Below are 25,393 nucleotides of genomic sequence, written 5' to 3' on the forward strand. Positions count from 1 at the left end.
TGACACAAGTTAATATAAAGATTGCCTAGGTCAAACTTTTAAAGCTTTTACAGAATACAAAACCAAGTAAATAAATCCCTTCACATTCACTTCAACAACTATAACAATACGATTTGAAGATGGAGCTTGTACTACAAGATGACTTGTCTACTGGCCAAACCCATGCTTAATGTTCCATCTGTAAGAAGTACTGACAAACATTTTGGAGAACGCTAACCTCAAACTAAAGTAACTAATCTATTCTGTAACCCTTTTCGGAGTATTGGTTGATATAATTATGCCACCATTATAACCATCCATCAGCAGCTTCCCTATTTTAGACCTCCACTCTGAGACTTCCCTCTCATTCTGCTTGTCATGAACAACTCTGTCGCAATAGTTGAGCATTGTTGCTAAGCCACTATTTGGTATCCACCCGTACTCTGTTAACACGCGCGCTTCACCTTCAGTCAAATCTTCTCCAACCTAACCAGAGGGATAAACAGGCATATTATAGAAAACTAAAAGTAGTTGCTTTATAAAAGCAACCAGAAATAATATACAAGAAAAGAAACAATAAACAAATAATTTAAGTATCAGACTTAAAAGGTGTTAGGTAAATCAATTTACTCACTTTAAAGGCACTTAATAACTTAAGTTATTAAGTAGATTAAATATATTTGATAAAATAAGTTAATATCACAACTTAAAATTAAAAATAACTTTAATTATTAAATCAAAATAATTAATTTATTCTTAATTCCAAATATTTTTGTCTTATTTACCCATATATAATGAAAATATATTTAACAACCATAACTCCATATCCATAACTTATTTTTATAGTAAATATTTTAAAGTTATCTAATATATCTATAATACTTTAAGTATGAATATTTAATAAAAAATTATTATTTAAGATTAATGAAAATAAATACTAATTAAAATTAATGATAATAAACATTAATTACAATTAATAAGGGTAAATATGTCAATTTGATGACTTTGAATAAATTTTAATTTAACTTTACCAAACAACCTTAATACATAAAGTAATAAATAAATAATAAGTTTTAAGTTAACAACTTAAAAACAATTTAACTTAAAGTCATTAAGTAATAAGTATTGAGTTTTACCAAACACCCACTTAGAGGTCATTTGGTAAATCAACTTAATAACTTAAAGTGATTTAATAACTTAATTTAAGTTGTTAAGTAGATTAAGTAAATTTGGTAAAATAACTTAATATCACAACTTAAAGTTAAAAATGATTTTACATTTTAAGTCATAATAATCAACTTATTCTTAACCTCAAATCTTTTTGCCTTATTTGTCCACATCTAATGAGAATATATTTAACACCCATGACTCCACATACATGATTTATTTTTTATAAGGTTATCTTATATATCTACAATACTTTAAGTATGGATGTTTATTAAATAAATGTATTGCTTAAGATTAATTAAAATTAATAATAATAAACATTAATTACAACTAATGAGGGTAAATATGTTAATTTGATAACTTAAAATCAATTTTTAAGTTAATTTTACCAAAGAACCTTGATACTTAAAGTAAAAAATGAATAGTAAGTTATAAGTTAACAACTTAAGAACAAATTAACTTAAACTCAATTTGAGTTATTAAGTAATAAGTATTAAATTTTACCAAACACCTACTTAGGTACTCAATCTTCAATTCATCTAATTCTTCCTGTTTCCTTAAGCTAATACCACTAGATTCATGTGCATAACATATAAATAAAAACAGCAGACAAGTTTCAATGAGGTAAATAAACCAATTGGTAATACAAAACTGGAAATCATGACCCAAATGCCAGTAAAATGAATGTTTCAAGAAAGTGGAAAAGGGAAGATTCACTAAGTCAATGGTGAAGAGGGGCTATTGGTAAAGCCAAGGTTATCACACAGTATTCTTCAAACACTCCTCTCTCAATAACTTAACTGTTTTGATTGTCTATGTAGATGATATCATTTTGTTATCCATAATAACTTAGAATAGACTAAAGAATTGTAGTCATACCTAGCAAAAGAATTAGAGATCAAAGACTTGGGTAATCTAAGATACTTTTTGGGGATAAAGTTACAAGGTCAAAAAAAGAATTTTTATTTCCCAACAAATGTTTACACAAGATCTACTCAAAGAAACAAGCATGCTAGGGTGTAAACTTGTTGATGCCGCTATTAAGTCAAACCATAGGCTAAGGGAAAAGAATGAAGAATCTATGGTTAACAAAGGCATCTACCAAAGAATGGAGGGAAAACTGATTATTTATCACGTTAGAACTTACATAGCATATGTTGGAATTGTGATGAGTTAGTTTTATGCATTGTCTATATAAGTCTCATATGGAATCTATGTATAAAATTATCAAGTATCTAAAGACAACCCTGGGCAAGGGAATAATGTTTTAAAAGAATGATGATTTCAACTTGAAAACCTATACCAATGAGGATTGGGCAGGTTCAATACAACACATCTAAGAGGAAATTTAGTTACTTGGAGAAGCAAAAATAACCTGTTGTGAACAGATCTGGTGCAAAAGCCAGGTTTAGAGCTATGCCTCGGGGTATTTATGAGAACTACTATGGCTGAAAATTATATTTATATATCTTAAGATTAAGATAAAAGAGCCAATAATGTTGAATGACAACAAGGCAACTATAAATATAGTTTATAACTCAGTCCATCATGATCACACCAAACATGTAGAAGTATATCAATACGTCATGAAAGAGAAAATGGATTCCAGACAGAATTGAATACCATATGTCTCCTTGGTTAGGCAGTTGGCAAACATCCTCATCAAAGGCTTACCAAATCTTGTTTTTCATCAAATCTTAGACAAGCTACGAATGCAAGACATCTTTGCACCTACTTAAGGACAGTGTTGGAAGATTTGACAAATTATATCCAAATCTAATTGACTATAATTGGTTTGTAAATATTGTTATTGATTTTGTATGGTTGTATATTTCACTTCTTTCATTATTTCTTTCCTAGAAATCCTTAGACGTATGCCTAGTAATTAGGTTCCTTAATTTAGTCCTAAATTAGTTGTAGTCCAATCAACCCTTGTATGTATATAATTTGCACTAGCCCTTTTGGGAATTAAGACATTGAGAAATTATTCATTTCTCCACTTTATGTGTCCTAACCTTTTGTGCCAAACCAAAGATATATGGTGCCTAATCTACCCTCACTACAGACTAGGTGGATGAGAATTGCATAGCAATTGCTAGTGCTATCTGCATAAGTATGTAATGCATATTTAGCTAATGTAAGGAGATTTGCTTTCTATAGAAAACAATGCATGCAGCAGATAGAGAATTGCCTTGATGATAAGGTTATTGTATCTTTCAATGGTAGGCATCAACAAGATTTTGTTAAATGGAAGGATCATATAGTATTTTATGTAACATGGATTATAGATAATGAGTCTCAATGGCTTGATCCAAACATTCGTCACAATGAATGCATAAACATATGCATAAACACAACCCACTACCCATTTGAAGTTTGTTAAATGCATAAACATTTGGGACAAAGATTCCTATTCACTTCAAATCAAGATTCCTCTATTCTTATCCAAATTAGGAGTTTTATTCCTATCACTTTAGTTTTCCTGTTTCTACTAGTATTCTATCCATTAGTATTTTTTTTTTTTCTTTAGGCTCCTTGATAGTTTTTGCAGGTATTATTCCTTACTCTCCTACTTGTATTTTCTCATCTCAACTTTATCCTTTGCTGTCTTATCTGACTCCCTTTTGCCCATTTTTTTCCTCCCATCCTGCTTCAAAGGGTTAATCCACTTTCAGATTTAAATCCCCAACTAGAAGCCCCAAAAGCAACAAAAAATATCTAGGGCTCTCACATCATCGAGATTTCTGTAATAAACAGCCATATGGTGCACAAGCATATATAAAAAGTTTAAGCAGCTGTTTAATCCCAAATAATGGAATAAGCAAGAATCAATCAGAAAATATTTAGACCCACTTTCTGATCAATAAAAGCATCAACTTATGATCAACTCAGCAGAAAACATCAATTCATAAGTAGCGAGGGAAAAATGCCTCAGGATTCAAGATCATACCTTGCCTTATGTAACATGTTAGGCTGTGAATACTTAAAATACAGTAGCATAATAGGTTAATCAAAATGTTGACTACAGAAAGCAGTAAAAAGATCTGAATTCACCATGTAATACAATAGTTCAAACCACAATAACAGAAATCATGGATAGAGAAGTCTATTCAAATTATTACCAGTAATGCTTTATTCTCAATTAGAGTAATTCTGCTACAGCTAGTAAGCTTCATGGCAACCACCAAACGCTTGATCTGCCAGTTAATGGGTAATGAATCCACTAGCTCAAAGAAATATGTCGCATAGCCATATTCAGGACGTTCCAGCACTATTCTGTGGTCAAAGGGATCAGTAGTATTTCCACCATCCAGTAAAACACAAAAGGAATAAAAATTTTGGGGGAAAAAAAGAAAAGAAAGAAAGAATAAAAAACACCCTGAAACATAGTTGTGTTGGTAAAATGCACCTGTTATGTCTTTCAAAAACAAATATAAATGCTTGGAGATCCCGGCACCAACCCCATTCAACAGGCCATTTTCGAAAGCGAAGATACCGTGTCTACAATAAAAGAGGGTAATTAATGAATCTTAACAAGAATGAGATGAAAATTTAATCATCAAATGTGAATGGAGAAAAAGTCCTTGAGAATATGCCATAGCTAACAATCTTAGAGAACTATGTTGCAAGAAACTTCTTACCTGCTCCACCAGTGACAGTAAACAAGGCAAGCAATAACTAACTTTTGAACCCTTTTTGCAGCGTATAGGAGCAAACTTCAACACAGATTGGCGTTGAGAGAAAAGCTGCCCCCACAAAACCATGATGATGATCATAATAATCATAATAATAATAATACACTAAAATTAGAAACCTAACTGATGCCCAATTCAGAATGCAGTGCATGGCTCAAAAAAGTTGTAGAACCAGAATAACAGAAAATTATAAATGCACACATCTACAAACATTTTATTAAGATTCACTCTAGTTGATTGTGAAGTGTCATCTCCAGGGAAAAAAGAAAAGAAGAAAAGAAGAAAGAAAAATGTAGCTTATATTAAATGTTGAAAAAGTCAAGGACCAAAATTGCATGAATCAATCTTCTAATTACTGAATATTATTTTCTAGATACTTTCCTCTCCTTTTTTCTTTCTCTAGAATTATGTACATAATTAAGCTGTCGACTTTCCCTTTCTTAGGCAGAATCCAATTGTGCAGCTGCACTTTAATTTCTTTCTTAGTTCAGATTAGACTTTGTAACTACATATATGTGTAATAATCACCATTCAAGAAGTCAATGGAAATAATTCAGAATTTCCTCATGGTATCAAAGCTATTCTAGCATTCTGTGTCTTCTTTTCAACTTTCTTACCAGATTATTATACAAAATGGAGAATTTAAGCATATTTAGGGATAAGTAAGAAAGGATAAAGATAAAATAAATACGACAGAAAGTTTTTATCGAAGGTATCTTTACTTTTAATCCATTTCTAATTGGTTTTTATTTATATTTTTTCCTTTTATTATGTCGTATCTTTGTATTTCCATTTAAACTTTAGATCCTTTTCATTCAATTCCATGTATCCTAAATTTTGTAGTTAAAAGAACCTACTTCCTAAATATGCAACCACACCTATGTCCAAGAAACGAGCAAGTGGTAAAAGGTCAGGGTGGATATGAAAGGTTCAACAACTACTAAGGATTAAAAAAAATTTTAAAAAAAAATTAAAATTAAAATTTGAAAAAATAATACTATCACAAAACTAATTTTTGTGTGTGTGAAATGTGACACAAAGACATGGGTGCCTAAAAAGATAAAAGATTCTAAAAAAAGTTGCCAACCTTTGACATCACAGCCTCAAGCTCTGAAAAGTTATTTTCATTTAAGGAATCATCCAAGGCATCATCACTCTCCACTCCCCCATAAAGCCTAATTTCATCAACCAATACTCCTTTGTCAATTAGCACCTGCCAATTAACGTTTCTTTAAAAACTCAAGCACAAATATCATTGGAAAGTAACATAAAAGAAGTAACGTGCGTGTAGTACCTGTAGGAGTCCAGGAGCATCTTCATCCAATGCTGTTTGAACTGAATCCCTGCAATTCATTTTAAAAAACAGAAGACACTCAGACAGTAGACACAAGGCCAGAAAAACAATGTTCAAAAATTCATTCTGTGGAAACAGAAATTACGTGGCACTTCTTTTCCTTTTCCTAGGACGATTGATGTTTATTGGTTTAGAACATTCTGTAACAATAGAGCAATAATCCACAAAAGAATGCTCAATCTTTCTCAAGCATTTGCACTTTCTGGAAATACTCAAGTCAGAAGCCTCTTCTGGTACCAGCAATTTAATCCGATCTCGCAGTGACATATGATCTAGTTCATCTCCACAGGACTCATCATCAGTTTGCAATTCACTCTTCACTGGCAGTGTGTTATCCACAGAATTCATATCTGGGCAATGCAAATCATCCATATCTGATGGTTCAGCCTTAACTTTGAGAAAGGTTGATGAAGTTGAACTAGTCATACTATCAGAGTTAGCAGGCACAGCATCCAGTATACCACATGATTTACACCCTGGGGAAATTTTCCCAGATGAGCATATCATGTCATTTTCATGAATTTCCATAGAACAACTTGACTTAGTTGATTCAGTCTCTTGCCAGGAACTGGCTAATTGCAAACAATGTCGGGGTAATCCTGATATAATATAATTTGATGAACCAAAAAATGAAGTCAGGCCAACATTAAATGCATTTCTTTCAGGAACATTGTGAGTCATCTTTCCAGTCACTGAAGACTCATCAACAGAATGACTACCTGTCTTTCCCTTCCCAGCAGAGTCTTGAATAAGGTCTTCCATAACTGGTTTAGACAACCCTCTAGACCCACCCTGTGTAGAATAAAGTAATCAGCCACTCTAGTCAAAAGAAATCAAAAATAATAATGTAATATAACACTAGGACATTTAACAGATAAAGTTTGTCTTTCCCTGCTGTGCAGTACCCTGTGAAAATCAAGCAAAAGAAATCAATTATAATTGTACACAAGTTATAAAATATGATTGATAGATACTAACTTATATTGAATTAGAAAAATGACAGAAAATCAGTAGCTGATGAAAACTACGAAATGTCTATTGTCCAATCACAGCAAAGTATAAACCACAAACCACATAAAAGAGGTACATGTTTAAGCAAAACTAACTCAAGAACATGGAGAGGAGAAAACAAATACACCATCAACAACATGGAAAAATTACAGAACTGACTCCTATCTTATTTTTTTCTCTAAAACCTTCCACAAACAACTATGAAGAGATCTGAAGAGTTCATTCCAATAGGGAATCCTATCACTACTAGAAAACTTTAAAAGTTCTCTTCTATAAAAAAAAATTAAAAAATAAAAATAAAAATAAAAAGCTTTATTTTAAGTTAATCGAATAAATTATAACTTAACCAAAGGAGTGTTGAAACCATAGGTTTGATTTTTTGGAGTTTGAATTTAAAAATAAAACCAGAAGATAAGGCTTGACTAAGTCATATTATTTTGGGTTGTTTAGTTTTGATAAGTCCTAGATTTTTAGGAGTTAGAATTTAAAATAAAACCAGAAGATAAGGTTTGATTGAATCCTATTATTATGGACTGTTCAGTTTAGATAAGTCCTAGTGTGTTTAAATTTGTTTTTATCTCTAGTTTAAATTAGAGAGAATATCGGATGATATTCTGCAGAATGGGATTGCTTCGTCTATTTAAGTTCTCAATGTAAACCAAATTTTTTCAATAGAGTATCATTCAGTTTCTCTTCCAAATTCAATATGGTATCAGAGACCAAGATCCGAACATAAACATGGTGAAAACTGCAATGACTGGCGAACATCCAGCAAGGTCTTCAAATGTCTCCAGCAAGGTCTTCAAATGTCATCTCCAATTCTTCTCTTGACGATTCCGATGGTAATGGTGGTTCTGAAAATTCCATTCACCACATTACTGTCCACAAATTAAAGGGCAAGAATTATCTCCAATAGTCTCAATCGGTAATGATGTATATATGTGGGAGAGGCAAAGACAACTACATCGAAAACAGCCCTTGCGAAGAATGATGTATCTTACAAAACCTGGTTTTCCAAGAACAATATGATTATGTCTTGGCTTACTAATTCCATCGAGACAGACGTAGGCCAGACGTTCCTATTCTATAAGACAGCAAAAGAAATTTGGGATGCAGCCAAGGAGATGTTTTCAGACAACGAAAATGCAGTAGAGGTGTTTGAAATCAAAAGTCAACTTCTAGTTACAGCAAGGGGACCTCAGTGTGACCCAATACTTCAGCATTCTCTCCCGATATTGGCAAAAACTGGACATTTACGAAGAATTGGAATGGGATTGCGCTAGTGACATCATCAAATATCAGAAAATTGTGGAAAAAGAAAGGATCTTCACATTCTTGGTGGAACTCAACAAAAATCTCGATGAAGTCCTAGGAAGGATTCTTAGCACTAAGCCACTCCCATCACTTCGAGAAGCGTGTTCTGAAGTCCGACAAGAAGAGAGCCGAAAGAAGGTCATGATGACAACTCATCACATCGCTTTTCAAGCAACGACGGATCAGCCTCGGCCACCAAGGGACTAAATTCTCAACACTTTGATTCACGAAGGAGATCCAATAAGTCATGGCGTGATCATTGTAATCGAGTTGGTCACACTTGAGAAACTTGTTGGAAAATTCATGGGAAGCCTTCCAATTGGAAAAGTAACAGAACTCAGGAAAATGAACCTCGAGATTATCATGCCACCAATGATGAACCACCACAATCCAATAACTCAGCCAACAAAACACCTTTCAGCCAAGAACAGATGGAGCTACTTCAGAAACTCCTCACACGTGATCCTTCGAGTACATCCACTATAGGATCAGGTTTCATTGCCCATAAAGGTATATGTTCCAAAGCCTTGAATGCTTTTTCAAAGTCAAACTCATGGATTATCGCCTCCGGGTCATCCAATCACATGACCGGTGATATAACTCTTTTTCACTCTTATCAACCTTGTTCTGAGAGTTATAAAATTAAAATAGTTGATGGTTCTTACTCACCGATGGCCGGTAAAGGGAGTGTCATTGTTCCGAATAGCTTTAGATTGCTCTTTGTTCTTCATGTTCCCAAGCTTACGTGGAACCTGCTCTCTATAAGCAAAGTCACTAAAGATTTGAACTGTTACTAAATTTTTTCCTAATCATTGTGAATTTCAAGAAATGGAGATGGGGAAGTTGATTGGTTGTGCCTGGGAGCATGAGGGTTTATATATCTTTGGCAATAAAGCTTCAAAAGGACACACTCAAAAGGCAAGCTGCAATGTTATTTCATCTTTTACAAATTCCAGTGACCATGAAATAATGGTTCAGCACTTTAGGCTAGGCCACCCAAGCTTTCCATATTTGAAAAAGTTGCTTCCATCGTTATTTGGAAATAAAAACTTAAGTCATTTCATAGTTCTGTCAATTATTTAAACATTGTCGAAATTCTTATGTTTCACGACCTTATAAAAAATCTCATCTTTTTTCACTCATACATAGTGATTTATGGGGACCTTCCAATATTAGCTACGTAATATGCTCTAAGTGGTTCATTTCATTTATTGATGATCATACACGAATATGTTGGGTGTATTTGTTAAAAGAAAAATCTAAAGCAAAAGAGATTTTCAAAAATTTTAATGTCATGATTAACACTCAATTCCAAACCAAAATCCAAATTTTCCGCACTAACAGTGGTACTAAATACTTTAATTCAATTCTTGGACCATATCTTCGTGAACATGGCATTATTCATCATTGCTACACCACAACAAAATGGAATTTCATAAAGAAAAAACCGCCATCTATTGGAAGTGCTTGATCCCTTATGTTCACGACAAATGTTCCTAAATATTTTTTAGGGGAAGCTGTTCTCACTGCATCATACTTGATAAACAGAATGCCCTAGAGTATTATAGTACCAAACTCCCATCGAAGTCCTAAAAAATTGCTACCCTAACATTCAACTAGTGTCATCCCTTCTCAACTAGTGTCATCCCTTCCACCAAAAATTTTTGGTTGCAACGTTTTTGTCAACACTCATGCTCAAAACATAACAAAACTAGATCCAAGAGCCCTCAAATGTCTTTTCTTGAGATATTTTTTTTTTTTTTTTGATACGTAAATCGAAATATATTAAGCAAAAAAGGCCAATAGCCACACAGTATACAGGAGATATACAAGGCGACTATAACCTCTCAACAAAAAAACAAAAGAGACCAAGAAGACCTCACCCCCCCTAGGTGGATGCTAGCCACTCTAAAAAACCTAGAAGGGATATAGAATCCTCTCCAATATCCAATCTAGACCAGCCCCACAAGTTACAAACAAAAAAATTCTTTAACTTCTGAATATGTAGCTCACCCCCCTTAAAGGCTAATCTATTCCTTTCTTTCCAAACCGTCCAAAAAATACATAACGGGATGGATTTCCAAATTTTTTTCCTTTTTTTCCCCACAAAAGAACCTCTCCAGCTCAATAGGACCTCCTTTACAGTTTCTGGAAAGACCCACTTTACACCTACAAGCCCAAGGACTAATTCCCAAAGGGCTCTAACCACTGTACAGTGAATAAGGATATGATTTACAGATTCTTCTGCACAACCACACAAAAAACAGCAATTCGGGAGATGCCATCCTCTTCTTTGGAGTCTATCAAGCGTTAACACCTTCTCCCACGATGCCTCCCACGCAAAGAAAGCGACTTTGGTAGGAACACTATTCACCCAAATGCTTTTTTCCGGGAAAACAATGTCACTGGGATTGACTAAACCACTGTACGCCATCTTGACTTTATATCTACCGCTTTTTCCTCCCTTCCAAGAGATTGAATCTTCCTCCAAAGCCGGCCTAAGCCCTCTCAACTTAAGGAGCAGATCTCCTACCATGCCCACCTCCCAGTCATTAAAATTCCTCAAGAATCTTAGATTCCAACCTCCTTGATCAGAATTCTGGTCCCACATCTCCTCCACCGTAGCATTCCTGTCAACCGCCAAGGCAAAGAGGTGCGGGAAAGATTGAGACAACGCTGTACCCGCACACCACACATCAGTCCAGAATCTGATCTTATTGCCCTTCCCCACCCTAAGCTCTAGGCTGTCCCAGCACCATTCATTTTCCTTCATAATCTCCTTCCACACCCCTACTCCAAACGCCCCATTAGGTTTTTTAGACCTCCACCCGTATTCTTCTTGCCCATACTTTGCCCAAATCACCTGCTTCCATAGGTTCTCTCTTTCACATGCGTATCTCCATATCCATTTACCAAGCAAAGCTTTGTTCATAAGGCCCAGCCTTCTCAAACCCAGCCCACCCCTCCCTTTGTCCCCACACACTATCTCCCATTTCACCAAGTGTGCTTTCCTCTCCATATTTCCCCCTCCCCATAGGAAGTCTCTTTGTAATTTTTCTAGCCTTCTAACAACTATATTGGGCATCCGGAATAGAGACATTTGGTAAATGGGTATGCTGGCCATGGTGCTTTTAATCAGAGTGATTCTCCCACCTTTGGAGATGTATTGCCTTTTCCATAACGCGAGTCTTCTCCTCACTCTTTCTTCCACCCCGTCCCACATCGAAGAGGCCCTATTAGGAGCCCCTAAAGGTAGGCCCAAGTACTGGGATGGCAAAGATCCCACACGACACCCTACCTCCGCTGCCAGCTCCTCAATATCATCCACCTCACCCACCGGGATGATTTCACTTTTGCTCAAATTAATCTTTAACCCCGAAGCAGCTTCAAACCAGAAGAGAACCCAACTTAAGTGACTCAGGTGCTCTTTGTTGGCCTCACAGAAAATAATTGTATCATCAGCAAAAAATAAATGAGAAATGTTCAAAGCACTCTCTCCGCCTTCCCGAATGCTACACCCTGATAGGAAACCCCCTTCCACAGCTCTCCTCAGAAGGATACCCAACACTTCCATGCCCATGACGAAGAGGTAAGGAGATAGAGGATCTCCTTGGCGGAGCCCCTTAGTACTCGGGAAGAAACCAGCAGGAACCCCATTCACTAAGACAGAGAATCTTGCTGTAGATATACAACTCCACATCCAACCCAACCATTTTTGCCCAAAGCCCATTTTTTGAAGAACTTTCATTAAGAACTGCCAATTCAAGCTGTCATAGGCTTTCTCAATGTCCAATTTGCAAATGACCCCCTTCTCTTTTCTTTTTTGCCACGAGTCTATCACCTCATTTGCAATTAGGGAGGCATCAAGAATCTGTCTACCCATCACAAAGGCATTTTGAGCAGGGGAGACCAATTTCCCAATCACTTTTTTCAGCCTATTAGCCAGTACTTTAGCCAACAATTTATACAACCCCCCCAAGAGACTAATAGGTCTAAAATCCCCAATATTTTCAGCCCCACCTTTCTTAGGAATCAGGACCAAGAATGTATTATTTAGGCTCTTGAGAAACGTTTTCTGCTCATGGAACTCCTTGAACATTGCCAAGATCTCCTCTTTAACAAAACCCCAACAACTTTGCCAAAAAGCTACTGTAAAGCCATCCGGCCCCGGGGCTTTATCCCCATTCATCTCCAACAATGCTGAATGAACCTCCTCCTCAGAAAAAGGGGATTCCAAATTTTCTGCATCTTGTTGACTGATCTGGTCTAAGCACAGCCTCCCAATATCAGCCTGCCACCCCGCTTCTTTTGAAAGCAGCTTCTGATATGCATTTGCCACTCCATCCCTCACTTCCTGCTCCTCCGTAAGGCTCACCCCATCAATTTTAATTCTGTCCAGATAATTATTCCTACGATTTGCATTTGCTATACGGTGAAAATAACCCGTATTTCTGTCCCCTTCCCTTAGCCAGATCTCCCGTGATAATTGTCTCCAATGTGTTTCCTCCAAAAGCACCCATTTTTGATAATTTACCTTAGCTTCATTTTTTAATTCTGTTTCCTCCATTGACAGAATTCTTTCACTTTCTACACGGTCCCAAAATTCCACTTGTTGCAGGGCTGCCGCTTTATTACATCCCAGATTCCCGAACACCTCCTTGTTCCAAATTTTTAATTTCTGTTTAATTTCCTTCAACTTAGTAGCCAATCTGTAACTAGCACTGCCTCTCACCTCAATCTCCCACCACCATCTTCGAATCATATCTTGGAATCCCTCCACCTTAAGCCACATATTCTCAAATCTAAAGGGAGAGGGGCCTCCTCTCAGACCTCCTCCCTCTAGTGAGACCGGGAAGTGATCAGATAAAGGCCGAGGCAGTCTACTCTGTAAAACGCTACTAAACTGATCCAGCCAGCTGGTATTCACCAAAAACCTATCCAATCTAGCCCAAGACTGATTGTTAGGTCCCCCACTCCAAGTAAACACTCCCCCTTGCATAGGAATATCCCTCAGCCCTAATTCATCAGCAACCTGGGCAAATCTCCTCATAGCTGAAGATATTCTCCCCTGTCTATTCCTTTCCCTTTGGAACAAGGTGATGTTAAAGTCACCTCCTACACACCACGGGTCTTCCCAGAGGCCTCTGATCGCCCCAATTTCTTCCCACAGCCACTCCCTTTCCTCTTTAGTGAAAGGTCCATAAACTCCCGTGAACACCCAAACCATCCCATTATCCACATTTTTGAATCTGCAGGATAAAGAGAATTGGCCCTCCTCCCAATCCATAATCTCCAATGTCCTTTTGTCCCAACATATCAGAATTCCTCCCGCAGTCCCGCTTGCATCCAAGGCCCTCCAATCCAAAAATCTTCCCGACCCTAGACTTCTTGCCACCCCCTCCGACATTGATTGGATTTTTGTTTCCTGGATACACATTAGATCTACCCTCTGATTCCTTATAAATGTCTTAATGATTTTCCTTTTCTCCTTTTCATTCACCCCCCTCACATTCCAGCTCAGCAATTTTAGCTTCATTGTAGCACTGAAAGATGGCACCCTTTACCCTTTGGTGGGTCTTTCTGCTTCCTTCCCTTCTCATAATTCACTGAGCACTCCAACCTCTTCAATTCCCTTTCAAACTTGGACTTTTCTAGCAGCACCTTATCATGTATTCTCTCCCTTCTTTTTCTGATTTTAATCAAAAAGTCCAGGATTTCCTTTTCTAAACCCTCAGTCGAAAATCCCAAGAAGTGACTGAATTTTGCCAGGCTGCTTTCCTCCCATCTCTCCTCCTTCTCTCCCCTTTCAGCTTGAGGGTCGTTCAATCCTGGACCCCACTCCTCATCCCTATACATAGTGATGCCGCCATTATTCTCTACCAACGCCCAGCATCCAATTACATTCTCCTCTGACCCTTCACTCGGTACTACACATAAGGGAACCTCAAACTGAGGCTCCACCCCAGCATTTCCAGAACGATCGTAATGCCCCCCCTCCGGAGCCCGATCAAGAGAAAAAGAAATAAGATGAGAAGACCCAGGCACCCTTTCCCCCCTCAACAAAAGGACAGACCCGTACCTCATAGCTTCCTCAATAAGCGTCGAATCTGTCGCCGAGTGCAAGAACTTCGTATTTCTCTTTCTCAAATCCTCTGTCTCCCAATTTTTTAGAACTTCTTCCTCCATGTTGCTCTCGTTATTTACCAATGGAGAGGCCGGCGAACACGCCTTCAGTTGCTGATCTTTATTAGTGTCTTGAAGCAGTGGCTTACTTGGGCTTTCCTCCAGGTCCATTCCTCCATCACACGATGGGCTTTCCTCCTCAGTAGTCCACCATGTTTTTGATGGCCCAGCCTCCTGCCCAGCTAGCACTCCCACCACTCCTTTTAGCTTTAAGTTTAAGCCCATCGTTGTCCCTTGATTGTAAGGCCCACCCACCCTCTTCATTCCTTTTGGTCCCAAATCTGGGCCTGCCGATTGAGGCCCAAAATCCACAGCGTCCTGGGTTGACCGGGCCCCCAATCCTCCTTGTTCCCATTTTTCAATCACCCGGCCCACTTCTCCCTCCTGAATCCCCATCATTTTTTCTGGCAGCAGCAGCGCCTCGAGCTGTGTGCCTTCCACCTCCTTCCCCACTCGCGTAACAGCGCGTGAGGCACCATCACCCCTAACCTCTCCTCTGGTACTCTGGGTCACTTCGCTCCTATTCTCCTGAGCCTTTTTCAGAGACGGTTTCAGCTCCCACCAGAGGGCAAGAGCGTACACCTTCTCCTCCACTGAGATCTCCAACCTACTTGGCAGGTCTTCCCCGTTTGTTCTGATCAGGATTCGCGCCCATTGAAGCTCCTGCATCTTTTCCGTCTCCTGCATCTTTTCCGTCCTAGGGTCTTTTCTTGAGATATTCTTCAACCCAAAAAGGTTATAAATGTTACTCTCCAATCACAAAAAGGTTCTATGTTTCCATGGATGTAACATTCCTTGAGCATCAAGCCTATTTTCCTAAAACGCAACTTCAAGGGGAGATTTCAAGGAATTCCAGCTCATATCAATTTTGGGATATTGCTATTCTAGCTGATATTGCTCTTCCAGCCCCAATTTTCAAATCCGCCACCTCAACAGCCCCTGTAACAACAAGTAAGTCAAGCCTTGAAACCACAATTGTTCCCTCCAATTGACAAAGGTCAATACCAAAGACCTGTTGGGAAGTTGATCTATTTATCCAAACTAGGCTAGACATAGCCTTTCCTATTAGTGTGGTTAGTCAGTTCATGCAAGCCCCCACTGAAGAACATCTCAGTGCAGTTCACAGAATTCTCCAGTACTTGAAAATGACACTCGGAAAGGGGTTACTTTTTGGTAAAAGTACCAAATGAGGAATCGAAATATATTCTGACACAGATTGGGCAGGTTCCATGAAGGATAGAAGGCCCACTTCAGGCTACTGTACCTACGTATGGGGTAATTTGGTTACTTGGTTCTGTAAGAAGCAGTCCGTAGTGGCTCAGAGTAGTGCGGAAGCTGAGTTTCAAGCTATTGCACTTGGTGCATGTGAAGGACTATGGCTAAAACATGTGATGGAGGAGTTGAGATTTCAAGTGAGTTTCCAATGAAAATGTTTTGTGATAATCAAGCAGCCATCAACATCTCCCATAATCCAATTCATCATGATAGAACCAAACATGTGGAAATAGACTGACATTTTATCAAGGAGAAGGTTGAGGATGGGGAGTTTTTACTGCAGTACACGCCTACCAAACTTCAAACTGCAGACATTCTTACAAAAGCTCCACCAAGACAGCATTTCGATTCTCTTATAAGCAAACTGGGAATGGTCAATATCTATTCCTCAGTTTGAGGGGGACTGTTGAAACTGTAAGTTTGATTTTTAGGAATTTGAATTTAAAAATAAAACCAGAAGATAAGGCTTAACTGAGTCATATTATTTTGGATTGTTTAGTTTAGATAAGTCCTAGATTTTTAGGAGTTTGAATTTAAAATAAAACCAGAAGATAAGACTTGATTGAATCCTATTATTCTGGACTGTTTAGTTTAGATAAGTCCTAGTGTGTTTAAATTTGCTTTTATCCCTAGTTTGAATTAGAGAGAATATCGGATGATATTCTGCAGGAAGGGATTGCTTCGTCTATTGAAGTTTTCGATGTAGACCAAATTTTTTCAATAGAGTATCATTCAGTTTCTCTTCCAAATTCAATAAGGAGTATGAGGGAAGGCACCTTTCAACAATCCCCAATTTGAGGCAAGCGACATTAACTCCCAATAACTCCTTTTTAACTGATATTAGAGGGAAGTGAGAAGGCATATATTCTCTCACAATTCAGACACTGGTCTTCCTATCATCAAAGATCCTCCCAGTTCTTTTTGACCAAATAACCCACAAGGTTGCCACAATGGACCTCCTCCATAGGGCCTTGCCTATGGGACTCCTACCAAAACCTCCAAAAGAAATTATCATATTATAAACACCTCTAGGAGCTATAGTCTATTGCCTGCTGCTGAAAAGAAGTCTCTGCCACAACTCTAAAGAAAAGAGGCAGTTTAGTGTCATGTCCATCCTATTGTTTGACCTTAATGAGTACCACATCAATCATGACCACTACTTCCTAAATGTTGTTGTGATGATCTAAACCATCAACATTGTAATGTCCTTCATAAGATTGCAAGTATGATAAACTTTGTAAAATAGTATAACATATCATCCATTAGAAGAGATCACTTTGATATTCCCTCAGATTTTTTCAGAATTATTTAAAAGATCATTTATCATAAACAAGTTCATTGAATCATGAATCAAAAAAGTACAAGAAAGATGAGATGTTTTTTAAAGCAAAACTGTGTAGTGCCAAAATGAAGTCAAATATCACATACCATAGAGAGAACAAAGAAAAAAAACAAAAGACTCAAGAAGATGTGATTCCCTACAAAAACCTCTAAGCTAATTGCACCACCTAAGCCCAATGGTTGGGGGACCAGAAACCCACTAAGACAAACACCTCAGCTTCAAACAAATCCAAAATCTCATGCAACAAAGAATCCAACTTCCAAGGGCCTCTCATTATCTTGAACATAGGAAATGAATGCTGATAAGTCACCTTGCACTAACAAATGACTGAAGCTCAAGTTATGCATCTGGGTCAAACCTTCCAACAAGGCTAGTGCCACAATGTCTACCACTTAAAACTACCCAGAAGGCATGAAAAATCACTAACAGTCCCTCCCTCATGATCTTGGTAAACTTCATCAATGTGTAAGTGCCCCAGATTATCTAGAGAACCGTCATCAACCCTTATGAATATTATTAATTAAGTCCAAAGCATTTAACATCAAAGGCCTATTTATAGATAGGCAAACCTAAATCGAAGAAAACTCTAAAAGAATAAGCCTAAAATAAATAACAAAATAAAAAACATTATCATTTCCTATATTTACACCTAATATAAGCGTGTAATTTAACATCTACATCTTCATCATTTTCCTTGAGCTAAAAACAACTTGACTCTAATGAGTTATGTTGTAGATATTGCTCCAAAAGATTATAGTCAAGTCAACAAAAAGCCTTGTTAGTAATCCAAGTGTCATCAATAAATGGATGATCTATTCATTGAATAAAGAAGTGTTAACCACTAGATGGTAGCCCTTGAGGCCTAGCTCAAATCGTAGAGTTGGGAGGATTTGTGGGAAGTTCTAGGTTCTGATTCCAATGGGGATAAAAATTTACTTACAAAAGGAAAAAAACCACTAATGGCAAAGTAAGCTTGGGTAGAGAATGAGCCAATCAAGCATGCATGAAGTTTCTTGATGGAATTTTTAAAGGTAAGCTTGGGACAAGTTGGAACCACAACATAATCATCTTCTTGAACTATCTATACCTAAAGTGTGCATTAGCAAAAAAATTATAATCCACATTATTGAAAGCAATTTTCCATTGTATCTCAGCATGTAAGTCATGAATGTGGTCAACAAAGACCTCGGTAAAACCAAAATGACAACAATTAGTAGGTAAAGAAACAAGATTAATGGGCTAACAAAGGTTGAAGACTATTAACAACTTCAATTTTTTTTCCCTATGGGCCGATTAGCCAACTTATTTGCAAGCAAACTCAACCATAGATAAAACAAGACTCTAATTACTAGGTTTCTCACCAACCAGACACTTAAGCAAGTTGCCTAAACTATTCTTAATAACGTATGACTAATTGAGGAGGATAGAAAGTAAAGGAATACTCCAAAGTGATTCCAAGCAATTTCCAAAGTGTCTTCCAAAAATAGTTAACAAACTTGACATTTGACACTAGGGTAGAAGGTAAACCATGTAATCTTATAATTCAAAAACAATTTCACCACATCAAAAGCATCGATGGTCTTAGAACATGGGATAAAATGGTTCATCTTAGAGAATCCATCCAAAACCACCAAAATGGAATGATCTCTAGCAATCTTGGGCAATACTAAGACAAATTTCACACTAAGATCCACCAAGGTTTATGTGGAACAAGTAGGAGTGTACAAACTTATGTTTTGTTTCTTAAGCTTACCTAACTAACTAGGACACTATTCAAGCAACATACCTTTTCAATAAAGGGTAACAAAACTTATCTTCAACTAGAGCTATGGTCTTATCACTACCAAAATGTCCAGCTAGACTCCCCTCATATAACTCCCAACCTAGGAACTCTCTAAAAGAAGTACAAGGAATGCACAATTTATTGGTTGTTCAACATGCCTCAATAACTAACATAATACCATACTCCTAAATAGAAGAGTAAGAATGCATAATATAACATGATGCTTCATTTCTACCCATCAATGTCTTATACGCCTCAATAACTAACATTATACTCCTAAATCAAATAGGACAATAAATTACCTCCAGAACTGGTTTTGCCAATCCCACTAATTCCCTGCAAAATAACATAATGAAATAAGATTTACTAACTTCCATCAGTTAGTAATATTTAAAATAAATAAATAAATAACATGTCGAATAATATTATTTCCTTAACCTGAGAACTGATAGCAACAGCTTTAACACAAATGAGGAACATAAACACATAAAATTCAGCAAAAAGCCCAGAAAATATGAAAGAATTAATAATCATCAGAATGGCACCTTGGTAGCAGCATTTTCTGCCGCTCTTTCAGCACAATGTGATCAAGATCGTCAGCTGCAAAGGCATGAGGGATCTCATCTTCTACCTTGACCCCTTGCATATCTGTCTGAATAGAGCTATTTATATCACAGCCCAATGGACTCATTAGGTCATCATCAGAATACTCAACCCTAACCTTGACAGTAAGATTTGGGAGTGTTCGATCTTGAGAAAGTGTACAAACATTGGCATTAACTTCCTCTGGTCCAAGAATATTAGCACTAACTTCAGTAGATATTATATGATTTGGGTGAAAAGATGTGTTTATTTGAGTCCCTTGATTGTAGAAATCCTCAGCTATACCCACACATTGGTTTGAAGTAACATTTTGTGAACACAAATCACTTGCTCCAGAATCCACTGAAATTTTGAACTCTGGGATTTCAGAAGTAACTACTTGAAGAACTTGACTGCCATGCCCTTGGTCTTGTGACAACCACTCATCCTTCTTTTCTGCACCAAAGCTAGCAGAAGGGAAACAGAAGGCACCCTGCATATAGCATGGAATTTCATTACCAAAAAATGAGAGTGAAGAATTCTATGCATATGACATCTAATAGGAATAATTCAGCTAATATTGGGTGGTTTTTTTTAGAAAAAAAAAAGAGCAGAATTGATGATACATGTGCAACCAGGAAGGATAAAATATACCTTCTGCTACAATGGTCATTGGCCCAAGGCCTTATGGTCAATACTAGATGAGCCTCTTGTGATAGTGTGGATTATTACAAGCACAGTGCCTGAGGTGCTATCAAGCTGACACAAAAAGTTTGGAAGAGATAGCAAGAAAAAGGTGAGACGAACAACCCCCTTTTAGCATGGTGCATATGAGAAGGGGGCAATAGAAGAACTTATGAAGGCATAGAACAATCTCCCTTTATCTTTGTTTCTAGGCAATCAAATCCAACCTACTTTCAGACTTTATAGGTTATATGATTTGATCTTGAGCGCAAGGCACCTTTTCTTAATTTTATGCCCGGCATCTATTTGGGCTAAGTCACTTCAGTGTTTTCCAGTAAATTTGCTTGCGTAATCAGAAACAAATAAATAAAAACGGATAACAAAAGGCTCTTATTTCCATTATCTTGGTCAACTTGGAAACATCATCCATAAGGGAAAGGAGACTCAAGAGACCATGGCTAATACAAGTGGAGAAGCATTTTAGTCTTGTGTGATGTTACTGAGTGAAAATTTCACAATGGCAATAAGACCTTCCATGTTTTTATCACACAGAATGCTAGGAAGCAAAGCCGACATGTCACTAAAATGAGTGCAGAAATTGATATTGTGATGGACGAGTTAAAATACAAGAAGACATATCAAGAAGTGAATGCATCCAGATAGGTTAATGCAGTACTAGAAGAGGTAAAGTCACCTACACTGGTTTGCCAAGTGTAACAAAGACAGATGATTACTAATAAGAGGATTTCTTCTGTAAGCAAGGAAACACACTAAAAACAAGCTCAAAGAAAGCTATTCCCAGGAAATCTCTCCCATACATATGTCCTTTTTCTGAAAATCTCTCCCTTTCTCTCTGAAATAGTTCAATGACCAAAGATTTAATGGAGAAACTTTCATGAGTCACTAGGCTCCACGCTACTGGATGCATACTTTCCTTAAACTCCGTACTTAAAGCCAATCCATAAAGGACACCATCTCCTCCAACTCACCATATTTAATCAACCTTGATGGAAAATAATACTTCAAGTGACCTTCTAAAATGCCCAAAAACTCGATTGGTTGTTCGCAGCTAGTTTGTGGACTTAAGCAATCCATTTGAAATTGTAGTACACTACCCCTTAATTGGAGAGTGGCTAAGGATGGGTTTCCTATGGTGAGTGCACTAGTATGCATGGTTACATATTGGACAAGACCTACGGTGAGTCATGACTTAAGGTTATCAAGTAGTCATGACTTCACCAAATTGTTTCATTGTGTTGTCTCTCAACTTGAGAGAATACTGAACTTGCGCTAAAGTCAGCAGTGGCTTTAACCTACCGGTAAAATCGTAAGTTGATCATATATTTCTTATAGATTGGATCACTGTTAATGAAAGTCAGTAGCAATAGATATTATCAATAGAGGCATCATGATATCTCATAGGATTGAAACAAAGTGTCCCATTGGGTGATCCTAAAGAAGTGTTCATGTAAACTATGGTTATAGTAGTTCCTTAAGTGGAACTTGACAGAAGCTCTTTGAAAGTTGAGGCATGTCAATTGAACACACAATAGGAGGATCTATAATTCAAAGATGGTAAAGGTAGTCTTGAAAGACTAATAGCTTTCACCTTATTAGACTACAAACACCAATTCATGGGGAGGCTTAACACAATGGATAGCAAGTCATAAACTTGAGCACTTGGTGTCTTGTTTTTATTTACATAGGGTACTATAATGCATTTGATTTTCTGTAATGGGATGTTAAATCAACTTCAAAATTGGATTCTGAGGGAGCTAATACTATCCTATGGGTCCTAGTGGTCCCCACTCAAGCTCATATACCTTGTTGGCACAGTTTGTGAAGGTTGGATTAGCTATAGGTTCACTTTTGTGCAAAAAGGCGTTTTGATAATTACGCAAGGTTACATAAAGGTAAGTGAACAAGGTTTTTAGATTGGTTAATTGATTAATTAGTAGGCCCTATTGGGCTAATTAATCAATTAAGACCCATTTTGGGGTTGATTAAGTGAATTAAGCCCTTAGTGGACTAAATCACTTAAACCCATTGGAAAACCCCATAAATACCCTCTTAGGATTAGGGTTTTCATAACTTTTCCATTGAGTTGTCTTCCACCTCTAGAGAGAAAAAGAGTCATAGCCTCCGCCCTCTCTTTCCCCTCACCGAAAGTGTGCCAAGATCAACGAAGAGCCATCGGGCGAAAGATTGTGGGTCTACGAGACTTCCGATGACATTAATTTGATTTTTCATTACTTGGAATTTAAGGTTTGAGAACATCCAAACTTAAGGTTAGCACTTTAAACCTAAAAGATCATTTTTTTTATCAAATCGGCACCGCTTTCGTTGTTTAGATTTAAGATGCCAACAAAAAGTTCTCCTAAGAAATTAGAATCATTTGTCAAATAACTTATTTTAATATGAACAGAGAAACTTTATAATATGGCATTTGGCTAATAACCTTTTAAAGTGATATCTGTAACTTCCAATGGACTTTTCATCTTTGCAAAACACATTGTAGCAAAGCATCAAGGAACTTGCTTCCAAAATCATCTCCTCCACAAGCCCATGGCTCAAACTCAAGCAAATTTTGTTCCATTGTATCATTAGCGTATTTAACAAAGCATCAATCTTCTTCTTCAAATATATTACAATCCTTTATGTCATCATCATCATCCTCCTCTAGGTTTTTGTTTCCCTTAGATTTATTATAGCTTTATATATATAATACAATATCAATATATAAGCCATTCTTTTATTGACCCCTAACATCTCATGAATGTGGACAGTGAAGCAACACTACAAGAGGACAACTTCCATTCACCGCCACCATCTTCTTCTTCTTCAAATATTGTGAAGAGAGAAGCAACCAAAAAAAAAACTACAACTCATCACCACCAACATAAGCAGCTCCATCATTAGCAAAACCACCTTCCTTTTCTAGTTCTCTATACATTAATATAATACATTCCAACCACATCTTTTTATTCAAGCAAATAACCTAGAGAGAGAGAGAGACCATAAAAGAACATGCAACTTTTATCGGCATCTTAATTTGTATTCTTTCATATAACTATAATCTAACTGCATTCTTTTGTCCAACCCCAACATCATATTATACATGGACAGAGAAGGAAAGGAAAGGTAAGGAAAAACCTTCATTCCATCATCATCTCCCTTGCAAATCTCAATCATATTCTGATACTAATCTTGACCCATCCTTTTGTTCAATGCCAACATAACTCAAACATGGGAGAGAAGCAATGTTAGAAAAATGAAAAACTCCCATCCATCATTATCTCACATATTAAAGCAACTATTTCAAATCAATTTGTGCCTATATTTGTATGGTTGACACTATTCTTATCCCAAACCCCGTCAAAACATTCCTGCAAGAAATGCTGTTTTTTTTCTGAAGAAACCTTTTTAGGAATTGTACCTTAATAGGCACTTTAATGTAAGAGTCTAGTAGAGTCATGTTAGACAAAAATTTTGTGTTAACTGTAAACATCAAGCACATAAGAGGAAGATCCTTCACTAAATAAGGTTCCAAAAACAAGGCACAAAAGCTTCATAAAATGTTGTCAGAATTCTAAGCCTCATAAGAAAAATGATTGCCTAGCGACAAGCCACTAATATCAGGTAACCCAAAATAGAGAATGAAATATTAGAAAAGAAATTAATCCTAAACTTAGAAATCAATATAAAAATCTAGAATTCAGTCTGCATTTAAAGTCAGCAGTACAAAATTGGAATCAAACCGATGGAACTTTGCATGCCTTAATATCAAACATAAACTCAAACCATAAAATGTTCTAAGCTTCAATTTTGAGTCAAAGTTCTAATCACCTAATAAAAAAAATGTATTCATCATCAACTTATCAGACACAAGAAATTCTCCAAAAAATAAGGGCCAATAATTAAACAACATGGAACATATCCACAGGTTATAATAAATCAAAGAATCAAAATAAAAGCCACCTGTGTTTACACCCAAAGTCACAAATTTTGTTTGTTCAGCACAAACAAATGTGCAAAAGATTGAAATGAAATAAGGAAATAAAAAAATATTCCATACTTAAATTACCTCAGAATCACAGTGATCATCTTTCTTTTTAACAATTGTCTCAGAGTGGGACCTGCAAATAATGCAAAATATACATATGTGAAATTAAGGGGGCACTTCTAGTACAGCCTACGATTTTAATACCATACAGAGAACAAGAATGTAGGATTTGAAACTCACACTGATGCACCCAAATGCAAAGGGAGCGTAGTTGCAAATAACGTTTTCATCCGTACTTGCAATGGAACACTGTCATGCTCATTTGACCAGCCACTTTCATGAATTTCCCCCTCAGATTTAATCTTTTTTACATCATTACCAGAAATATGAGCCATTCCAAAGCCTCTATCTACACTTATCCATGACAAAGTCCTCTCTATCTACATACATTAAAATAAATAAATAAACATACCACTTAAAAGGCACATTTTAAAATTCCTAAACCAAGGGCTGTTGTTTCGATAGAAGCGGTTCCTAGAAAAAGTTCCTTTCTAAGCCTCCGTTGGTGTCAGTGGGTGTTACAAAACGAAGCTGGGGGAAATCTGCCATGTCTTCTCAGTCTGTTAACTTAAGGGAAGAAGATTCCTTTTTCAGCAGAAAATATATTGATTTCCGGGAAAAAAAATTGCTGGAAATATTTTCCGTGCAAACAAACAGAATGGTAGGGTTCGTTGTTTGTTTGCAAATTAGAGAGAAATTAATGGAAGAAGGTGGGATGAGAGATGTAAGACGAGCTTATTGAACGGGGAAATCGGGGAGCACCTGTCGGAGCGATCACGTTTTTCTGCTCAAATTCAAGGACTGGAACTCCCGCTCTCTGTAGCTCACGCTGTGTGGCGCCAGGGGGACGATTCAAGCGCTAATATTTGGTGGTCTTTATTCTTATTTAAAACATTATGATCGTACAGAATGAGGTCTATCTTTTAAATTTTGGAAAGATAAAACTTGTAACATGTGTTAT

General features: G+C 36.9%; 1 protein-coding gene across 5 annotated transcripts; it reads right to left on the reverse strand.

Moving 5' to 3' along the window:
* Positions 1-25,393, reverse strand: LOC100258393 (uncharacterized). 5 transcript variants are annotated; one of them, XM_002264889.4, is made up of 13 exons: positions 25,195-25,393; positions 24,613-24,808; positions 24,454-24,505; positions 19,649-20,178; positions 19,406-19,439; positions 6,915-6,987; positions 6,281-6,794; positions 6,136-6,184; positions 5,929-6,054; positions 4,788-4,892; positions 4,556-4,647; positions 4,269-4,422; positions 1-465 (listed from the first exon to the last, which is right to left on the reverse strand). In XM_002264889.4, the coding sequence occupies exons 2-13, from the start codon at positions 24,765-24,767 to the stop codon at positions 238-240; spliced, it is 2,112 nt and encodes a 703-aa protein (XP_002264925.1). In that variant the 5' UTR covers positions 24,768-24,808; positions 25,195-25,393; the 3' UTR covers positions 1-237. The 5 variants fall into 5 exon arrangements, with proteins under 5 accessions (XP_002264925.1, XP_019080759.1, XP_019080758.1 ...); XM_019225214.2 differs by having other exon boundaries at positions 24,613-24,992; positions 25,195-25,357; XM_019225213.2 differs by having other exon boundaries at positions 24,613-24,999; positions 25,195-25,357.

Source organism: Vitis vinifera, chromosome 14 (assembly GCF_030704535.1).
Source record: "Vitis vinifera cultivar Pinot Noir 40024 chromosome 14, ASM3070453v1".
Classification (NCBI taxonomy): domain Eukaryota; kingdom Viridiplantae; phylum Streptophyta; class Magnoliopsida; order Vitales; family Vitaceae; genus Vitis; species Vitis vinifera.